Source organism: Dunckerocampus dactyliophorus, chromosome 2 (assembly GCF_027744805.1).
Source record: "Dunckerocampus dactyliophorus isolate RoL2022-P2 chromosome 2, RoL_Ddac_1.1, whole genome shotgun sequence".
NCBI classification, from domain to species: domain Eukaryota; kingdom Metazoa; phylum Chordata; class Actinopteri; order Syngnathiformes; family Syngnathidae; genus Dunckerocampus; species Dunckerocampus dactyliophorus.
The window spans coordinates 33,919,154-33,933,675 of record NC_072820.1 but is presented as its reverse complement, the minus strand read 5'-3'; the positions used below and the strand labels follow the sequence as shown (position 1 = coordinate 33,933,675).

The 14,522-nt window shown below is 40.5% G+C and overlaps 1 protein-coding gene across 1 annotated transcript; it reads right to left on the bottom strand.

Annotated features, from left to right (window-relative positions):
* Positions 1-1,336: 1,336 nt before the first annotated feature.
* pde6c (phosphodiesterase 6C, cGMP-specific, cone, alpha prime) lies at positions 1,337-14,159 on the bottom strand. Its single transcript, XM_054768963.1, has 22 exons — positions 13,506-14,159; positions 12,403-12,555; positions 11,805-11,894; positions 11,576-11,716; positions 11,430-11,504; positions 11,290-11,354; positions 11,099-11,165; positions 10,854-10,901; positions 10,556-10,705; positions 9,158-9,301; positions 8,998-9,063; positions 7,652-7,807; positions 7,466-7,573; positions 6,676-6,785; positions 6,506-6,593; positions 6,323-6,423; positions 5,233-5,340; positions 5,098-5,161; positions 4,149-4,223; positions 3,981-4,064; positions 3,626-3,779; positions 1,337-2,555 (listed from the first exon to the last, which is right to left on the bottom strand). The coding sequence occupies exons 1-22, from the start codon at positions 13,971-13,973 to the stop codon at positions 2,515-2,517; spliced, it is 2,556 nt and encodes an 851-aa protein (XP_054624938.1). The 5' UTR covers positions 13,974-14,159; the 3' UTR covers positions 1,337-2,514.
* Between the last annotated feature and the right edge of the window lie 363 nt (positions 14,160-14,522).

Genomic DNA, 14,522 nt, shown 5'->3' with positions numbered 1-14,522 from the left:
TATTGGAGAATTGCAATTTTTTTTCTCTAAATTCAGATTTTTTCCCCCCCTCATAATTCAGCACACTTACTACTAAAATTTTAACTTTCTCTTTTTTTTTTTTACTACAACTCTAATATTGTACAATTGCAACATTTTTCCTCTAAATTCTGTTTTTCCCCCTCATGACACAACACATTTATTCTTGAAAAATGACAACTTTGTCTCCTATTATTCCAACATTATCTCACAAGATTAGGACATTTTTGTGATAAAAAGACATGCTTTCTTGAAATATTGCAACTTTTAAAAATATTATTACACTTTTTCATGAAATTAAAACGTTTTTGTGGTAAAATTGCATGCTGTTTCTCTTGCCATATTACAATGTTTTTCCTCAAAATTATGATTTTTTTCCCCCCTCATAATATGACACATTTATTCTTAAAAAATGTTGATTTTTTTCACATATTATTACAACCTTATGTCATGAAATGAGAACATTTTTGTCGTAAAAGTACATGCTGTTTTTCTTACAATAGCTTAGTCATGTACAAGTACAACACGTTTCCTCTAAATTAAGATTTTTTTTTCACTCATAATACAACACATCAATTCTAAAAAAATTACAACTTTTTCTTGTATTATTACAACTTTCTGTCATGAATTGAGAACAATTTTGTGGTAAAATGACATGCTGGTTTTCTTGTAATATGACAACCTTATTCTTGCAAGATTGCAACATTTTTCCTGCAGTATTATGAGTTTCTTCTCTTTTTTCAGCGGAAAATGGTTCCTTGAAAGAAAGCCAGCGTTTGAGTGTTAGTTACACCGGTCGATGACTCGACAAGCACAATGCCAGGTTGTGTCCATGAAGACGCCGAGAGCGTCGGGATGTCGAGCACATCCAGACACGGTTGAATTGGGCGGGGGGGATCAGAAGCAATCCCCTTATCCTCTTTCCTGTGAGGCTCATCCAGCTTTGGAGCCTGAAAGATCCTTGCACGATATGTGACTAAAAAGGAGCGCTTGTTGCCACTAAGCCTTGTGGCGGGTTGTCTAAGTTCATTCTCTGTCTAACCTTGAGGTGTGCGACCAAGCGCACCTTTTTGTTAGTGTGCTATAAAAACAAACACACCTGATCATGGTCAACTCCATGGAGCCGTTTATTTGCTTGTTACACACATCTCATGACAGGTATACATACACACGAGGTCATTTCATACGTGAAACAGTACACACGTAAGCATCTTGGGTTATGAAATGATGTCATCTGGGTGCATGTTTGAGCACTTTTTGGCTCCACAAGCAGGGAGTGAGAGGTGTTTCCAGGTAGCTGTAAAGCTGCCCTGATGGGATTTGAGACCATTGATTAGCTGTGAACACGTTGTGTAACAGGAGGCTTGGGTGGGGGGTACTGTTTAGCTTTGCGCCACAGCAAAGAGGACTTTGGACCAATCGATGGTGCTTATACAGTATATGTGTCACATTATCAACACGGTACATTTTGGTAAGGCTTTGCTAGCTCCTGCTACCTTTTCTACTCAAATCCATTTTATGCCTCGCCTCAGTGAAATCATGCATCTTTCTTGAATTGATTGTCCCAGAATTACACCATTGGCGTCAGTCTTTCCTGGTCATTTGCGACCATCTCGTCAAATTAGGAGCTCTATCACCGCCCTCATAATATTACGATTTCATGATCAGAAAATTCCAACTTTTTTCTTGTAAGAATTTATTCTGTTAAAATTATGACTTTTCTTGTTACATTACAACTTTTTTCTGGTCGTGTCTCCTAAAATGACAACTATCTCATAGAATAAAAAGTTTTTTCCTTGTAATATTATGCATTTATTCATGTAAAATTCAGGCTGTTCAAAATATTGCCATTTTATGTTGACTCTTTTTTGTCATTTATGTCAAGCTCACTCATAAAGTTTTGTCTGGTCATCTTACGAATTTGTTTTTGTAAAATTACAAGTTTATTCTTGTAAAATTGCAACTTTTTCTCACAATATTACAAATGTATCCTTGAAAAATTATGACTTTTTTCCCTTTTTAGCTCTTTGCTTTTACATTTGGAAAACGATTTTTGTTCTTGAAAAGTTACACATTTTTTTCCACATAAAATGTTCTTGTCATATTACAAAATGTACTTGTAAAATGACCACTTTTTTTCTTCATATTATTATAATGACCCCACTCTTCATGCACGGTTGGCCGCTGCCCAAACAGCAGCAGCGAGGTGCAACTAGACAATGCGCTAACCGGCTAGCATCATTACATGAAGAGGTAGGGGCGGGGATAAGATGATTGCAACGTCCGTGGATTCTGTCCGAAGAAGGGGAAAGATCCCATCGTCCAACATGTCCTCAAGAATTCCCACATTGTTCTTCGTTGTTGGTGATTATTCTCTCCTCAGGCAGGTCTAGGAGACTACAAGTGGTCTAGTTGGACGTGACCTAACCAGGAAGTACTATGGATCCAAGCAGAAGGCTGAAACAGTCCATATCTCCAAGTGTCAGGGCGAGGAAGTTAGCAGATGGCGCATGTTTTTGACTTCCCTTCTCCGCCGCCTGCTGGAAGACAAGGAAGTGTATGAGAGGAAGCAACACTTCATCCTTACTTGTTTATCTACCATAAAAGTTGTTCAATCGAAGCCATTTTTGGCCCACGTTGAGATCTCGAATAGTGTTTCAAACACACAAAATTTGAATGTAATCTGAATAAAACTGTCGCGCACGAAAAAATATCAGCAGACTGTCACCTATAAATCTGATGTACACATCGTCTTTGCTATTTTTGCACAGTTTTTTTGCCTAGGTTTGGTTGCTAATTCCCCAAAAAGTCAAAGTTGTCCACCTGAATAAATTAGTTTTTTTTCCTAATAATATTATGATTTCACTGTCTGAAAGTTACTTATTGCGGAAAATTACGAATTTATTTCCTCATAATATTACGATTTTATTACGGTTTGCTTTAATTGATTGGAAAATTACTTTAATTAATTTTGCTTTAAATGTAAAAATGTATTCTTGTAAAATTTGCAACACTTTTTTCTCACTGTCAAGTTTCAGGTTTTTCATGTCATTTTGTATATTTTTTCTTTTTTTTCTTCTTCAATTCCGACTTTTTTTCCCTGTAATATCACAAATTTGTTGTCATAAAATTATGAAGTTCGTCTTATAAAATTGCAACCTTTTCCGTCGGGATATTAGGATTGTTTGTATGACAGCACTTTTTTGTGTTTAATTTGCCTCAGTCTCATGAAGTTTTTTTTTTTTTGGTCTTGTATTACAGTAGAACCTCGGTTAGCGTACACCCCGGTTAGCGTATTTTTCCGTTTGCGTCCAAAATTTACAGCCAAATTTGAACTTGGTTCACATTCATTTCCCGGTTAGCATACAATATAGCGTGTGTCCTGATATTGTTATTAATACACTGCGTGAGTCCAACCACGTCCGTCACGTACTTTTAGCACAAAACGTCCCTGTTAGCATCGTGTTAGCATGGAAACCGAAACCAGAAGTCAATGTCTCCCAGCTCCGTCATCAGTATATGTCTCTGTAGTTCTTTGCGAAGTAACGCAGTTACTCCACAAGTCTCAGCTTTTTTTATTGGTCGCGGCTGCAAAATTTTCCATCACCTTTCCTGGCTTCTTCTTCCTCCAGTTTCTTCTTCTGGTCCTCGATGGCCTTCATCTTGGCGTTGTACACCTCGGCCAGCTCGTTCCAGTGTGCGCGGTTGTTGTTGAGGCCGTCAAACATGGGCTGGATCTCCTTGTGGAACCTGGCGAACTCCTTGCAGGGGAAAAAAAACACAAGGTGAGCAGAGGTGCACCGACGTGTACGTTCTTGTCCAAATGGCCTTTTTGATGGCAAGTACAAATTCTTGCACGGGTTCAAGGCAGTGCATGGTGTTATATGACCTGGACATTTTGCATTTGTTTTGACAGGTTTGCCTTTTTAAAGTAGCTTTTCTTTCCCACATGAAGATATTACCTTGTACACGAACGAGCACACAAAGTCAATGAAACCGCACTGCATCTTGGGTAGCTGCTCGGCACAGTTTCTGTCCATCATGGGCTAAAGCAAGCACACACAAAGAGCACTTTAGTTGATAAACATTTTTTTAAAAAGGACAAAAAGAAGGGAAATGTGATTATTTACAATTGGCTGCTGGTCCAAAACTGATCTCTCCAGATCTCCCTGCTCCCAGAATTCAGCTGCGACCATCAGCGCCACCTAGAGACACAATGAGAGGCGGATTGTACTGGGTCAAAGGTTACATACAAACGTATTTGTCAGTATTTCAAGCGACTGATTAGGCGCATCTTGAAATCTGATCAACCTTTCACTTGTCCATTTCTTCGGCTGCTGAAGCAGACTTAAAGTACTGGGACACTCAAGCTATCAATCACATAATCAATCAGGTGTATCGGGCTAACACCCCCTTCGTTCTTCTTGCAACAAGTGACCACGTTTTACAATAGAATAGAACAGAATAAGCCTTTATTACTCAACGGGGAAATTCAAGACAATTTACTGCATGTTTCTCCCGGTATCCCTGTCCGTTTTAAACCTTTTGAGGCAGTTTGGCACAAATGATGGTTTCCCCACACATTGTGCCAGCAAGTGAGTGGACGTGTACTAGTTTGTATTCAAACTTGTAGTTTTTATTAGTCATTCTTTTCATCATTTTGTGCAGCACTTTGGACCAGCTTAATAAAAATCCTCTAAAACCTTCATACGCTACTGCTGTTCATTACAATACATATGTTATATTTAATACAGAGCAAGGATTTAATTGTAAAAAATTGTGTATTTAAACATGTCGGCTGTTTTTTTTTTTTTTTTAAAGCAATTTTTCTGGGTATTTCTGCCATTTCTCCCTGTCCTTTCTTGGTGTTGTGATGCAGTGGAGAGCACAAATACCCATCAGTAAGCTAACACATGTAATGGCTCAATACTTTCCTTACTTTTTGCATTCCATTTCATGTTGAATGTGATCAGTTACACAGTAATGCTGCAGTTAAGCTTCCGTGCATACTTTCCTGGCACCACCTCTGAGGCATATTTTTAAACCCAACATGTGTTGGAGGCTGCCAAAGCCACCCACCTTGCTTTGCACTTCCCAGGGTTTGGTGATGGCTGACAGGTCGCAGCCGGTCATCATCATCGCCCTGGAGGGTGAGAGGAGAGACGCATGATGTGTGTGCTGTACTGAAAATATTCAAGACTTTATGTTCCTTACATGACAATCTCCTTTCTGATGGGGTTGTTGGAAACAAACGCCGTTGACTCCTTTTCATCCGTCATTGGCTCGGTGGCGTTCACGATGTTCTGGAACATGGTTCTCTTTCTGCACGAGAACACACGAGCTCAAATTAATTGAAAAACTCAACAATATTAACTGGCCGGTGGCGTTTTTGTGTTAAGGGCAAACAGGCAAGTGTCCCACATCCTCCAGTAGATGCAGCTGTGGCAACTGCAATACATATTTTATATGGAATACAGAGTAAAGCATTTGTTTGTATACAAAATCCTTTAAAATGTTTTACATTGGTATCTGTTGCTGCCACCTCTGCCTGTCCTTTTTCAACCTTGTGGGGTATCGGTGCCCGCATTCTGCCTAGCAACAAGTAACCACACAAATGAGCATTACCGTATATATTAAATACATAACAATGTGTTTCTCCCACCTCTCTTTGTCTTTTGCTGTGCAAGCCATAATTTCTGCCTTGCAACAAGTAACCACACAAACGTGCTTTTTATAGTGAATACAGAGTGGTGTTCTCATCTTTTCTCCAAGTGATCACCCAAACGCAAAACGTGACCAGGTTAAAAGAAAAAACCAAAACACATCAACATCAGAGTTAACTACATACACGTATTTTATATGTAATACAGTGTAAGGATTCCGTTGTGAAATTAATTTGTGTGAATAAATCTGTCTCAAAAGATTGTGCCAATGAATTCTGCCTGGCAACAAGAGACTGCACAACATGATCAGGTTCAACAAAATCAGAGCAATCCATTAAATGTCGCTATGGTATTTAGAATATGTCTTTCATATTTAATACAGACGAGTGAATTATTTGTAATTTTTTAATATAGTTTTTTGAGTGATTTTATTTTCTGCCAACTCTCCGTGACCTTTTTTTGCCCTGTGGACATCTACGCACAAAAGAGTCCGCCCGACAAATTTTGCCGACCAACAACAAGTGACTGAAATGTGACCAGCAAATTAAATCCAAGCAATTCTGTTGCTCTACTTATGTATTTCATAGCGATTTACAGTTTCTTGTCTATGCATACACAAAAGTCTACTTATGGTAACGCACTTGAAGTAAAGCGCCAGATCGGTGGCAATGATGCAGACGTCAAAAAGGTGCTGCACAGTCTCAAACTGGCGCTTCTGAAGGTTGCAGAAGATGTTCAGGCTCTGTAAAATAGGGTCCAAAACATGCCATATTATTAGGGATGAACAATGGGATGGTCTGTGGGCTTGACAAATGCAATCACACCTCGTCACCCATGAGGGTTTTGCTGAACTCCAAGTGGTGCCTCTCCATGATCGACGAGCCATGAAGTTTGGCCAGAGGAGATGCACTCCTGCAGATTGTAAAAAAAACATCAACAATCGCATAAAAACAACTCCACACACACACACACAGAATGTAAGGTGTGGACTTGCTTTGTCTGGTATAGGTTGTTGGTGCCTCTGTGGTCAATATCGTGGCAGAACGCAGCGGCAACCATGGCGAAGGCATCCAGATCAGAATAGTACTTCCTCAGCCTCCCTGTCTGCACATGGGAAAAGGTCTATGAGTCACATGACTATAATCTAATGCAAGCACTTCTGATTTTCCAAAGGTAACAACGCTCAGTTTTGAGTCACCCTGCCCGAAAATTTTTAAACCCAGAACATGAAGATTACTTTTTCCAAAATCCAAATAATTTGTAATAATAACATAGCAATATAACATCATTTTATTCCATTACATTTAATTTTGTATTTTTTATTATTATCCTTTCACTGATCTGCTTTGGTGTCCTTTTCAACTTTGGTGTCATTTTCAACTCCGTGCCCTATAAAAGGGTCAAATCAATGTCACTCAAAACTTGCCTTTAATAGCGATTACCACCATGGAAGAACCCATTCATTTTTTTTGCATATCCTGAGTAAAAATACATAAAAATAATACAAATAGATGATAAACTTAATTACAAAATGTTGTCTTTAAATTAAATTTAAATAATTAAAACATTAAAATAATGCATGAGCAATAATGATGTCGGCATATGCATTACCATTATTGCCTATTACTGCGATGGAAGAACCAATTAAATATTGCATATATTTGCTGTAGATTTTGTTAAATTACATTTCTCAGTAAATAATGTATGAATCATAATGGTATGCAGTAATGCAAGCATAATAATATTTCATAATAAACACCCAGTATTCCCAATTGATGAGTTACCTGGAGCAGGCAGAACATGGTGTGGCCCACGTTGAAGCCGTGCCGCCAGTTGTGGTAGGTGATGGACCGGTAACCCTTCCTCACTGTGTACATCCAGCGAGTCAGTGTCTGGGGGAGGGACATTGATGCGCATGAGTCACACACATAAGAACATTCCATCTTCCAGTCTTGTCTGGCCACACTCACCTCTGCTGGAACTTTAAACTTTTCAACCACCCCAAGCTCAAAGAACATGCGAATGCCAGCTTTGATGAGGTCAAACTCGGAAACAGGGAAATCGCTGAAGCCAAAGTTGTACAGGTTCTCGCCATTGATGTTGTCAGCTGGCGGGCAGGTTCCTCTCTGCACATAAATGGGACAATTCAACAATAAATCAGTGTACTTTCCAACCAATTACATAATGCTAAACTTAGTTAATCCCTCTGTCTATTTTTCCATTCATTTTTCCAGAGGCAAAAATGTAACAGTTATGCTATTACATTGTGGAACTCTAATGCTATCAATCCATTTATCCATCTGTCAATCCATCGGTTCATCTCCTGATCTAACAGTCAGTCCATCCATGCATCTACCCATCCATTCATCTATACATTCATTTTCCATAGACAAAAGCAAAGTGCGGTCATTTCCCCCCATGCACCTATGCATCCTTCTGTTTTTCCATCTGTCCATCTCTCTATTTAATAGTCCATCCATCATCTATGCATCCATCCAACTATGTAGCCAATTGATTCAACTATCTATCAAACGTCCATAGAAAAAAGTCAACACTGAGTACTACTACTACTTTTAAGCAATGGAACTGTACTTCCAATCTATTCGTCCATCAAAAGTCGACTAAGGACCAGCTTTTTTTCCTCCTCAATACAAAAGCTATGACTGAGTGCAGTGCAGTCTTACCTATCACCTTGATAGAGCTGCTATGACACTATGGAAATCTCATTTGACCACTCTATTTACGCATCCTTCCGTATTTCCATATCTTGATCTGTTCATCCATCCAAACAGACAAAAAGTAAAGTGTAAGGCAGGTTTCTTTCCACCCCAATAGTTCTGCTATTTCACTATGAAACTCTAATTTAACCAGTTCATCTATCTTGTCCATCTCTCCATCTAACCTTCCATCCATCCATCTATACAGTATATCCACTCAATGCAACAATCTATCAAACTTCCATAGACACAAAGTCTAAACACAAACGAAGAACACACTTCATTCCCCACTTCTGTTTATATGCAATAGAACTCTAATTTAATAAATGTACCCATCTGTTCATCCATCCATTCAATTTCCATAGGCAAAAGACTAAGAACAGGCTTATTTTCCCCCTATATCCTTTTGCTCTTACTCTATGGAAATCAACCTCTATTCATCTGTCTATCTTTCCATGAAATTGTCCATCTTCTCAGGCATTCTTCCCACCATGCCTACTATTTATCATTCACCATTATCATGTAACCATTTCCAAAAACAAAAGGCTGAGACAAAGTGAAGGCTTTATCCATCCGGTATCCATTTAAGTCTAGCTTACCAATAGTTTGTACATCTCTTTCTGGTCACAGTCTTCAGGCTCACTATCAAACTTTTCTTTGGTGTTCTGTGTATCAAATACAAAGAAAGAAAGAAGACAAAAAGTTTAGTGTTCAGTATTTTCTGAGTTTGATGTGGTCTTGGTGAGAGGAAATCCTGACCAGGATGGACTGCAGCTCGCTGGTCGTACACTTGGTCTGGTACATGAGCATCTCCTGGGCGATGTCTTTCCTGTGCTCCATGCGGTTGAGTTTGTCGTAGGTGTCACAGTTGAGCACGGACCAGCCCAGGAACTGGGTCAGGGCCTGTGGCATGCACAGCGGATGTACAAAATAAGTTTAAAAAGAAGGCTTAGGGGACGTAAGAAAGATGAAAGAAAAAGGATGTGAGAAGATGTTTCACCAACTCATCGAATTGCCTCATTAATTAACCTCATTAAGGAAACAAGTTGCAAATTTGTTTAGATACTTTTCTTTCCTTAATAAACGAAGAAACCTGCTCTGACGCACGCACACATTTCATTCACACGGACCTCTTCCCACTTGATGTAGTAATTTGTGAGATGGCACAAATGAGATGGCACAAGCTTGAGCTGTTAACTGTGAAAAAAATGTAACCTGGAGCGCATTGTTCATTTCTATGTTAGAATTCCTCTTCCTGGTTCACAGTGAGTGACATGTACCGTAAATTCCGGTGTTTAAACCGTTACTTATTTCCAAAACTTTGAATCCTGCGGCTGATACAGCAGTGCAGCTAATCTATGGCTAAATTCTAATCTTGTGACATCTCCTTTACTTCAGAACTCCTACTAATTGCGAAAATATTATGCTGCACGTGAGTCAGTGAGGAAAAGGTAGCTCTTTCTTTGGCAGGAGCCAATTACGAGCTATCAGTACACTCACAATAAGCTTGTCAACCCACTGGAAATCACAGGAGGTCGTTATATATAATAGTATAACAGTATAACTGTCTGACTCATGGTGTCATCTTATTGAGAACAACACTCCAATAACACTCCAAAAGTATACAGTGTTCTCTTGTTACATTGCGGTTCACCTTTCACGGACTCGCTGTTTTGTGGATTTTTTGTGTGCAATTTTAGCATTTTTTTTTAAAGCATATGAACACGGTTAGATGGGCAAAGCCTGGCCCTTAATGAAGAATTGCATTGTGGGAAGTTGAGTGTTTTAGTTCTGTGCTTCAGCACAAGGTGGCTGTGTCTCTCTTCTCTCTCTTGTGTCTGCACCGCCCATTGTCTTCTACGTCCTGATTGGCTGTAGACCATTGTCACTCAATCTCCTTCATGATGTCTCCTTTGCGAGTTTTTCCCCCGACAAACCCACAATGTCCATGAAGCGTTCTTAACCCAAAAGGCAGAGGAGTCCAACAAAAAGTTGGAATTCTGGACAAGCTGAAGGAAGGTAGAAATTGCGGCTGTAGGACGCCGTTTATTAGCTACCAGCCTTTCTTCTAAGCCACTGAGACTGACATTAGGAATAGATGGACAGGACTGTTCACAGTATATTCCGGGTCAGGGGAAACTGTAATTTTAACTGTACCTCTGTGATCTGCTCATCGTATTCGTCGAAGGGCTTGCCATCTTTTCTGTTGAAGAAAGTGGCGATGCCCACAATTTCTTCCTTCTTGTTGACGATGGGCAGGGACAGGCAGTTCTTGATGACAAAACCCGTCTCATCCACTGCCTCTTTCTGGTGGGGAGATGGCAGATACCATTTTAGTTTAGCGTCAAAGTTGATACTCTTGTTGCATATAGTCTGTGTCTATCTACTGTATTCGGATGTCTTTGGAGTTTTAGTGTGTTTAATGTATGTATATAAAAAAGAAGAATGCACACACCTGGAAAGTGAAGAAATCATCTGCAGCCACGTTCATCATGTTGCAAATCTGCAAAAACACACCACCTTTTCACCTCATTTCACTTGCTTTGAGTCAATTTCATATGGATTACTCATGGTTGCATTGCACGTGATTACCATAAATGCTCCAAGTAACACCTCTATTCAATTAGCATCAGTTACTTTCTCTACATACAAGGTATATATCATTGTTGTAACAAATTCACTTCTGTGTGGGGGACCTACAAAGCCATTCTCTGCCACATAGGTCGGTAGTCCGCTAACCAGAGCCCAATGATCTGCCGGAGGACCACTGAAAGACACAGATACAACATCTCAGTCCATGTCAAACAACTGCAACGATAATAAACGTAGGTTGTGACTCAGCCGAGGGACACTATGTTGTGCAGGTGTGGAGTTGTAGTGATTCCACTCACGGTATGACTTTAATTTCTTCTTTGCCCTCCAGTAGGTAGTCGATTATCTTATAAAAGTTGATTTCCTGTAATTTAAATAAGATGAATGTAAGACCTTGTGGACCAAGAGCAGCAAAGACTCTTTGAGAAGACTTTATTACCCTTCCATCTGGCGTTTTTGGTCCTTTATAAGGTTCCACGTCTCCAAGTTTCACTGGCCATTCGTCGTAGAATTCCTAATCAAGGTAGTAAGCGGTTATTCAAGGCATCGTATCTGTAGTCCAGTGGGTTCTTCTTTGAATCCAACCTTCTCTTTGGTCATGTCCAAGAGGCCCACTGAGTATCTTTCACATAGCAGGTAGGTTCTCACGGTGTAGAGGGCTTTGTGGAACTGCCTCTCAATGTCCGTCAACTCTTCAAAAACTTTGCTGGCCGACCAAAGCAGGACCTTTGGATAAAAGAATCAGAATTTGATTAAAAAAATCACAGACAGATGGAGATGGCTTTGCGGGGTGGAGATGGTCTCGTTTGTTTACCTGACTCCTCCTGGACTCCACGTTGAACATGTAGTTGGTGTGATGCTGCAGGGCGATGACTTGAGCAAAGTTCATGTACTTGTGGAAGAGCTGAGGACAACAGTGGACAAATTAAGGAGGACACTGAACACTAGCAAACAAAATGTTTGGTTGGTAATTTCTGTTTCTTGATTTAGCCCCATTTGTAAACATGTGTCAAATCTTCACTGCCTATTCTGTTGCTGTTGACTGTGGAGGAATGTTATGGACCCCAACGTTTTCATCACTGGAGAAACAAGGCTCGTCATCATTGAAGCCAATGTCAATACATATTGAGATGCATTTCAGCAACCCGTCCCAGATTCCAGCATCCAAGGATGCTCGCCCCATAGAGTGGTGTTTATCAGAGACTACTTTACAGAAACAATGGAGTCCTAACCCCAACCCAACAGATTATGCTATTGAGTCCAACACAACCGCAGACTTGCACCGACTCCTGTCGCCGTCCCACAGCAGTGTGTGACTACTGACTGTTTCCAATGTTATAAAACTTACTGGCAAGAAGCAACAGAGAAATAATCCACCAAACACAATCTTTATGTGATATTGGCTGCTGTACCGCTTCATCCTCCGGGGTGAAGAGAGGCGCTCCGATCTTGTTGAGCACCATGACGACCCCAAGGCACTCTTTGTCGGCCACCAGAGGGAATGTGAGCATGCATTTGGTCTTGTAGCCCGTCTGCTTGTCCACAAAGTCGCAGAACTTCTTATTCTGTAGTGGGGGGAGGACAGTTGACACACACCATCCATTTAATCCCATGCGGTTTAATTAACAACAACCCGGTTCAGATTCACCACGGGAGATTTATTTCTGCTCCCAAATGAATCTTGTCTGGATTTTTTTTTTAAACATAAATAAACGGTGATTAGTTTGTCATGTCAGTAATCAACCTTGATGACATTCGCCGTGAATGATGAGCCAGCAGTCTTTAATTATGTTTTTTTAAACATCTGAGCGCTTCCGATTGTCATATTCAAATAATAATAAATGAGAGCAGCATATTTATCGGCCACAAATTGAGCTTCCATATTGTTTGAGTAAATAAACAATTTGAGGACGCTTTTAGAAGGGAGCGGCCTTTTTATATTCCGTTTAAGAGCATTAGCAATACACACACACACACACTTCATTAGGTACACTTGCACAATCAGATTCAATCCAAGACCTAGAATAGGGTATACCTCCACCAAGGCTTAGTAAAAATCTTTTCCATAGTCATTCTTTTCAGAGTATATTTGGAATCATCTCCAAAATGTAAAGTGTTGTTCTTTGGGTTATTATCTCACTGTCTGCAAAATGTAGTTAAAACCCGGTGCTTACTACCGGTATCACAATATTCATATTGAGAATCATGTCATATTTCATCCAGCTGTATCAATACAACACAAATAGAAGCACTTCATTAGGTGCACATGCATACCTTGCTGGAGGTAACAATAATCACCCTACTGATTAATTGATACCCATTTTATCATGACACCAAGAGTATCACGATACTGCAAGCATCGATAGTCGATCACATGTTGTTGATCCCATCATATTAAATTATCAACACTGTCATAACGTGAGACGATATTGATATGTAATCACAATAGCGATATTTTGAATCAAAAACTTGTATTGGATCATTGGAACCTTCGTCAGGACTCCATACTGCTCACCTGAGAGACATCAGGGACGTTTTGGGGCTTTTTGGACTGTGCGGTGAGTCCAACAATGCCCATATCAATGGGGAACACAATCTCAGCCTGGGGGTGGACCAGGTTGGCCTCGTATTTGGATGTTGGGGTCACATCGAAGAGGCAAGTGGCGAGCTCGGGCGTCCCGTTCCTGGAGCGGCACAGGTAAAAGCTGACTCTGTCAGCTTGCAGGATGAGGGCCACCCTCTGCAGCACCTTATGGATGGACTTCTCCACCACACCTTGCTTCTGCATCTCCTGCACCAGCTCAAAGATGATGGCGGCCTCTTGCACCGAGTTGACATCCTTGAAGGAGGCGGTGTCCGTCACCTGGAGGGGGGCAGAGAAAGCGGCGGACAAGGCTTCCGCCCGCAGGTTCTTATCAAAGTACTCTTTGGCAAACTGCGGGTTGTTCTCCAGATATTTCTCCACACTGCCTTTATCAGCCATTTTGCAAACTCTTGAAACTTTCTTCTTATAGAAGCATCACCTGCAGAGGGAAGTTTTACAAAAATAAAATGTCCTACAGGGCTGGGTGCATCCTCCTGCGCGGTCCCTAAAGGGAGTCACTGATGGTGTACCAGGACGTACTGAGGCTTAGAGGCTGAAAGGATCAAAGTAGCCACTAATTAATGTGACGTCATGCCATTAAAAGCCCTGCTCTAAGCGTCCTTAACCCAGCAAATCCCAGCGCTGATCATTTTATATCCTGCCTGTGCGGAGGAGGATGCAAGAGAGAGTCGGTGCAGGTGTGATACAGCCACAGGAAGGTGACATGGATACTAAAAGATGGGCTGTACAACAGGCGTGGTCCATTGGGATAGCTTAAAGCCAGTAAAATTGCTGCCTCAGATCCAACCCCCTCCCCAAAAATTATTGTTGTTTGGATAAAAATACTTACAAATGTGTTATTTTGGCCCTGGAATTTTTTTCTTGGAGTCCAATAATTACTCATTGGCATTGAGTGATGATTAGCCCTGCCTTTTATGAGCCAAGCTT

Excerpts from the sequence above, each read along its gene's own strand:
- pde6c (XM_054768963.1), bottom strand. The coding sequence starts at position 13,973 with ATGGCTGATAAAGGCAGTGTGGAGAAATATCTGGAGAACAACCCGCAG. Across the intron at positions 4,065-4,148 it reads TTTTGGACCAGCAGCCAATT|CCCATGATGGACAGAAACTG; the intron begins GTAAATAATCAC and ends TGCTTGCTTTAG. Across the intron at positions 3,780-3,980 it reads TGTGCTCGTTCGTGTACAAG|GAGTTCGCCAGGTTCCACAA; the intron begins GTAATATCTTCA and ends TTCCCCTGCAAG.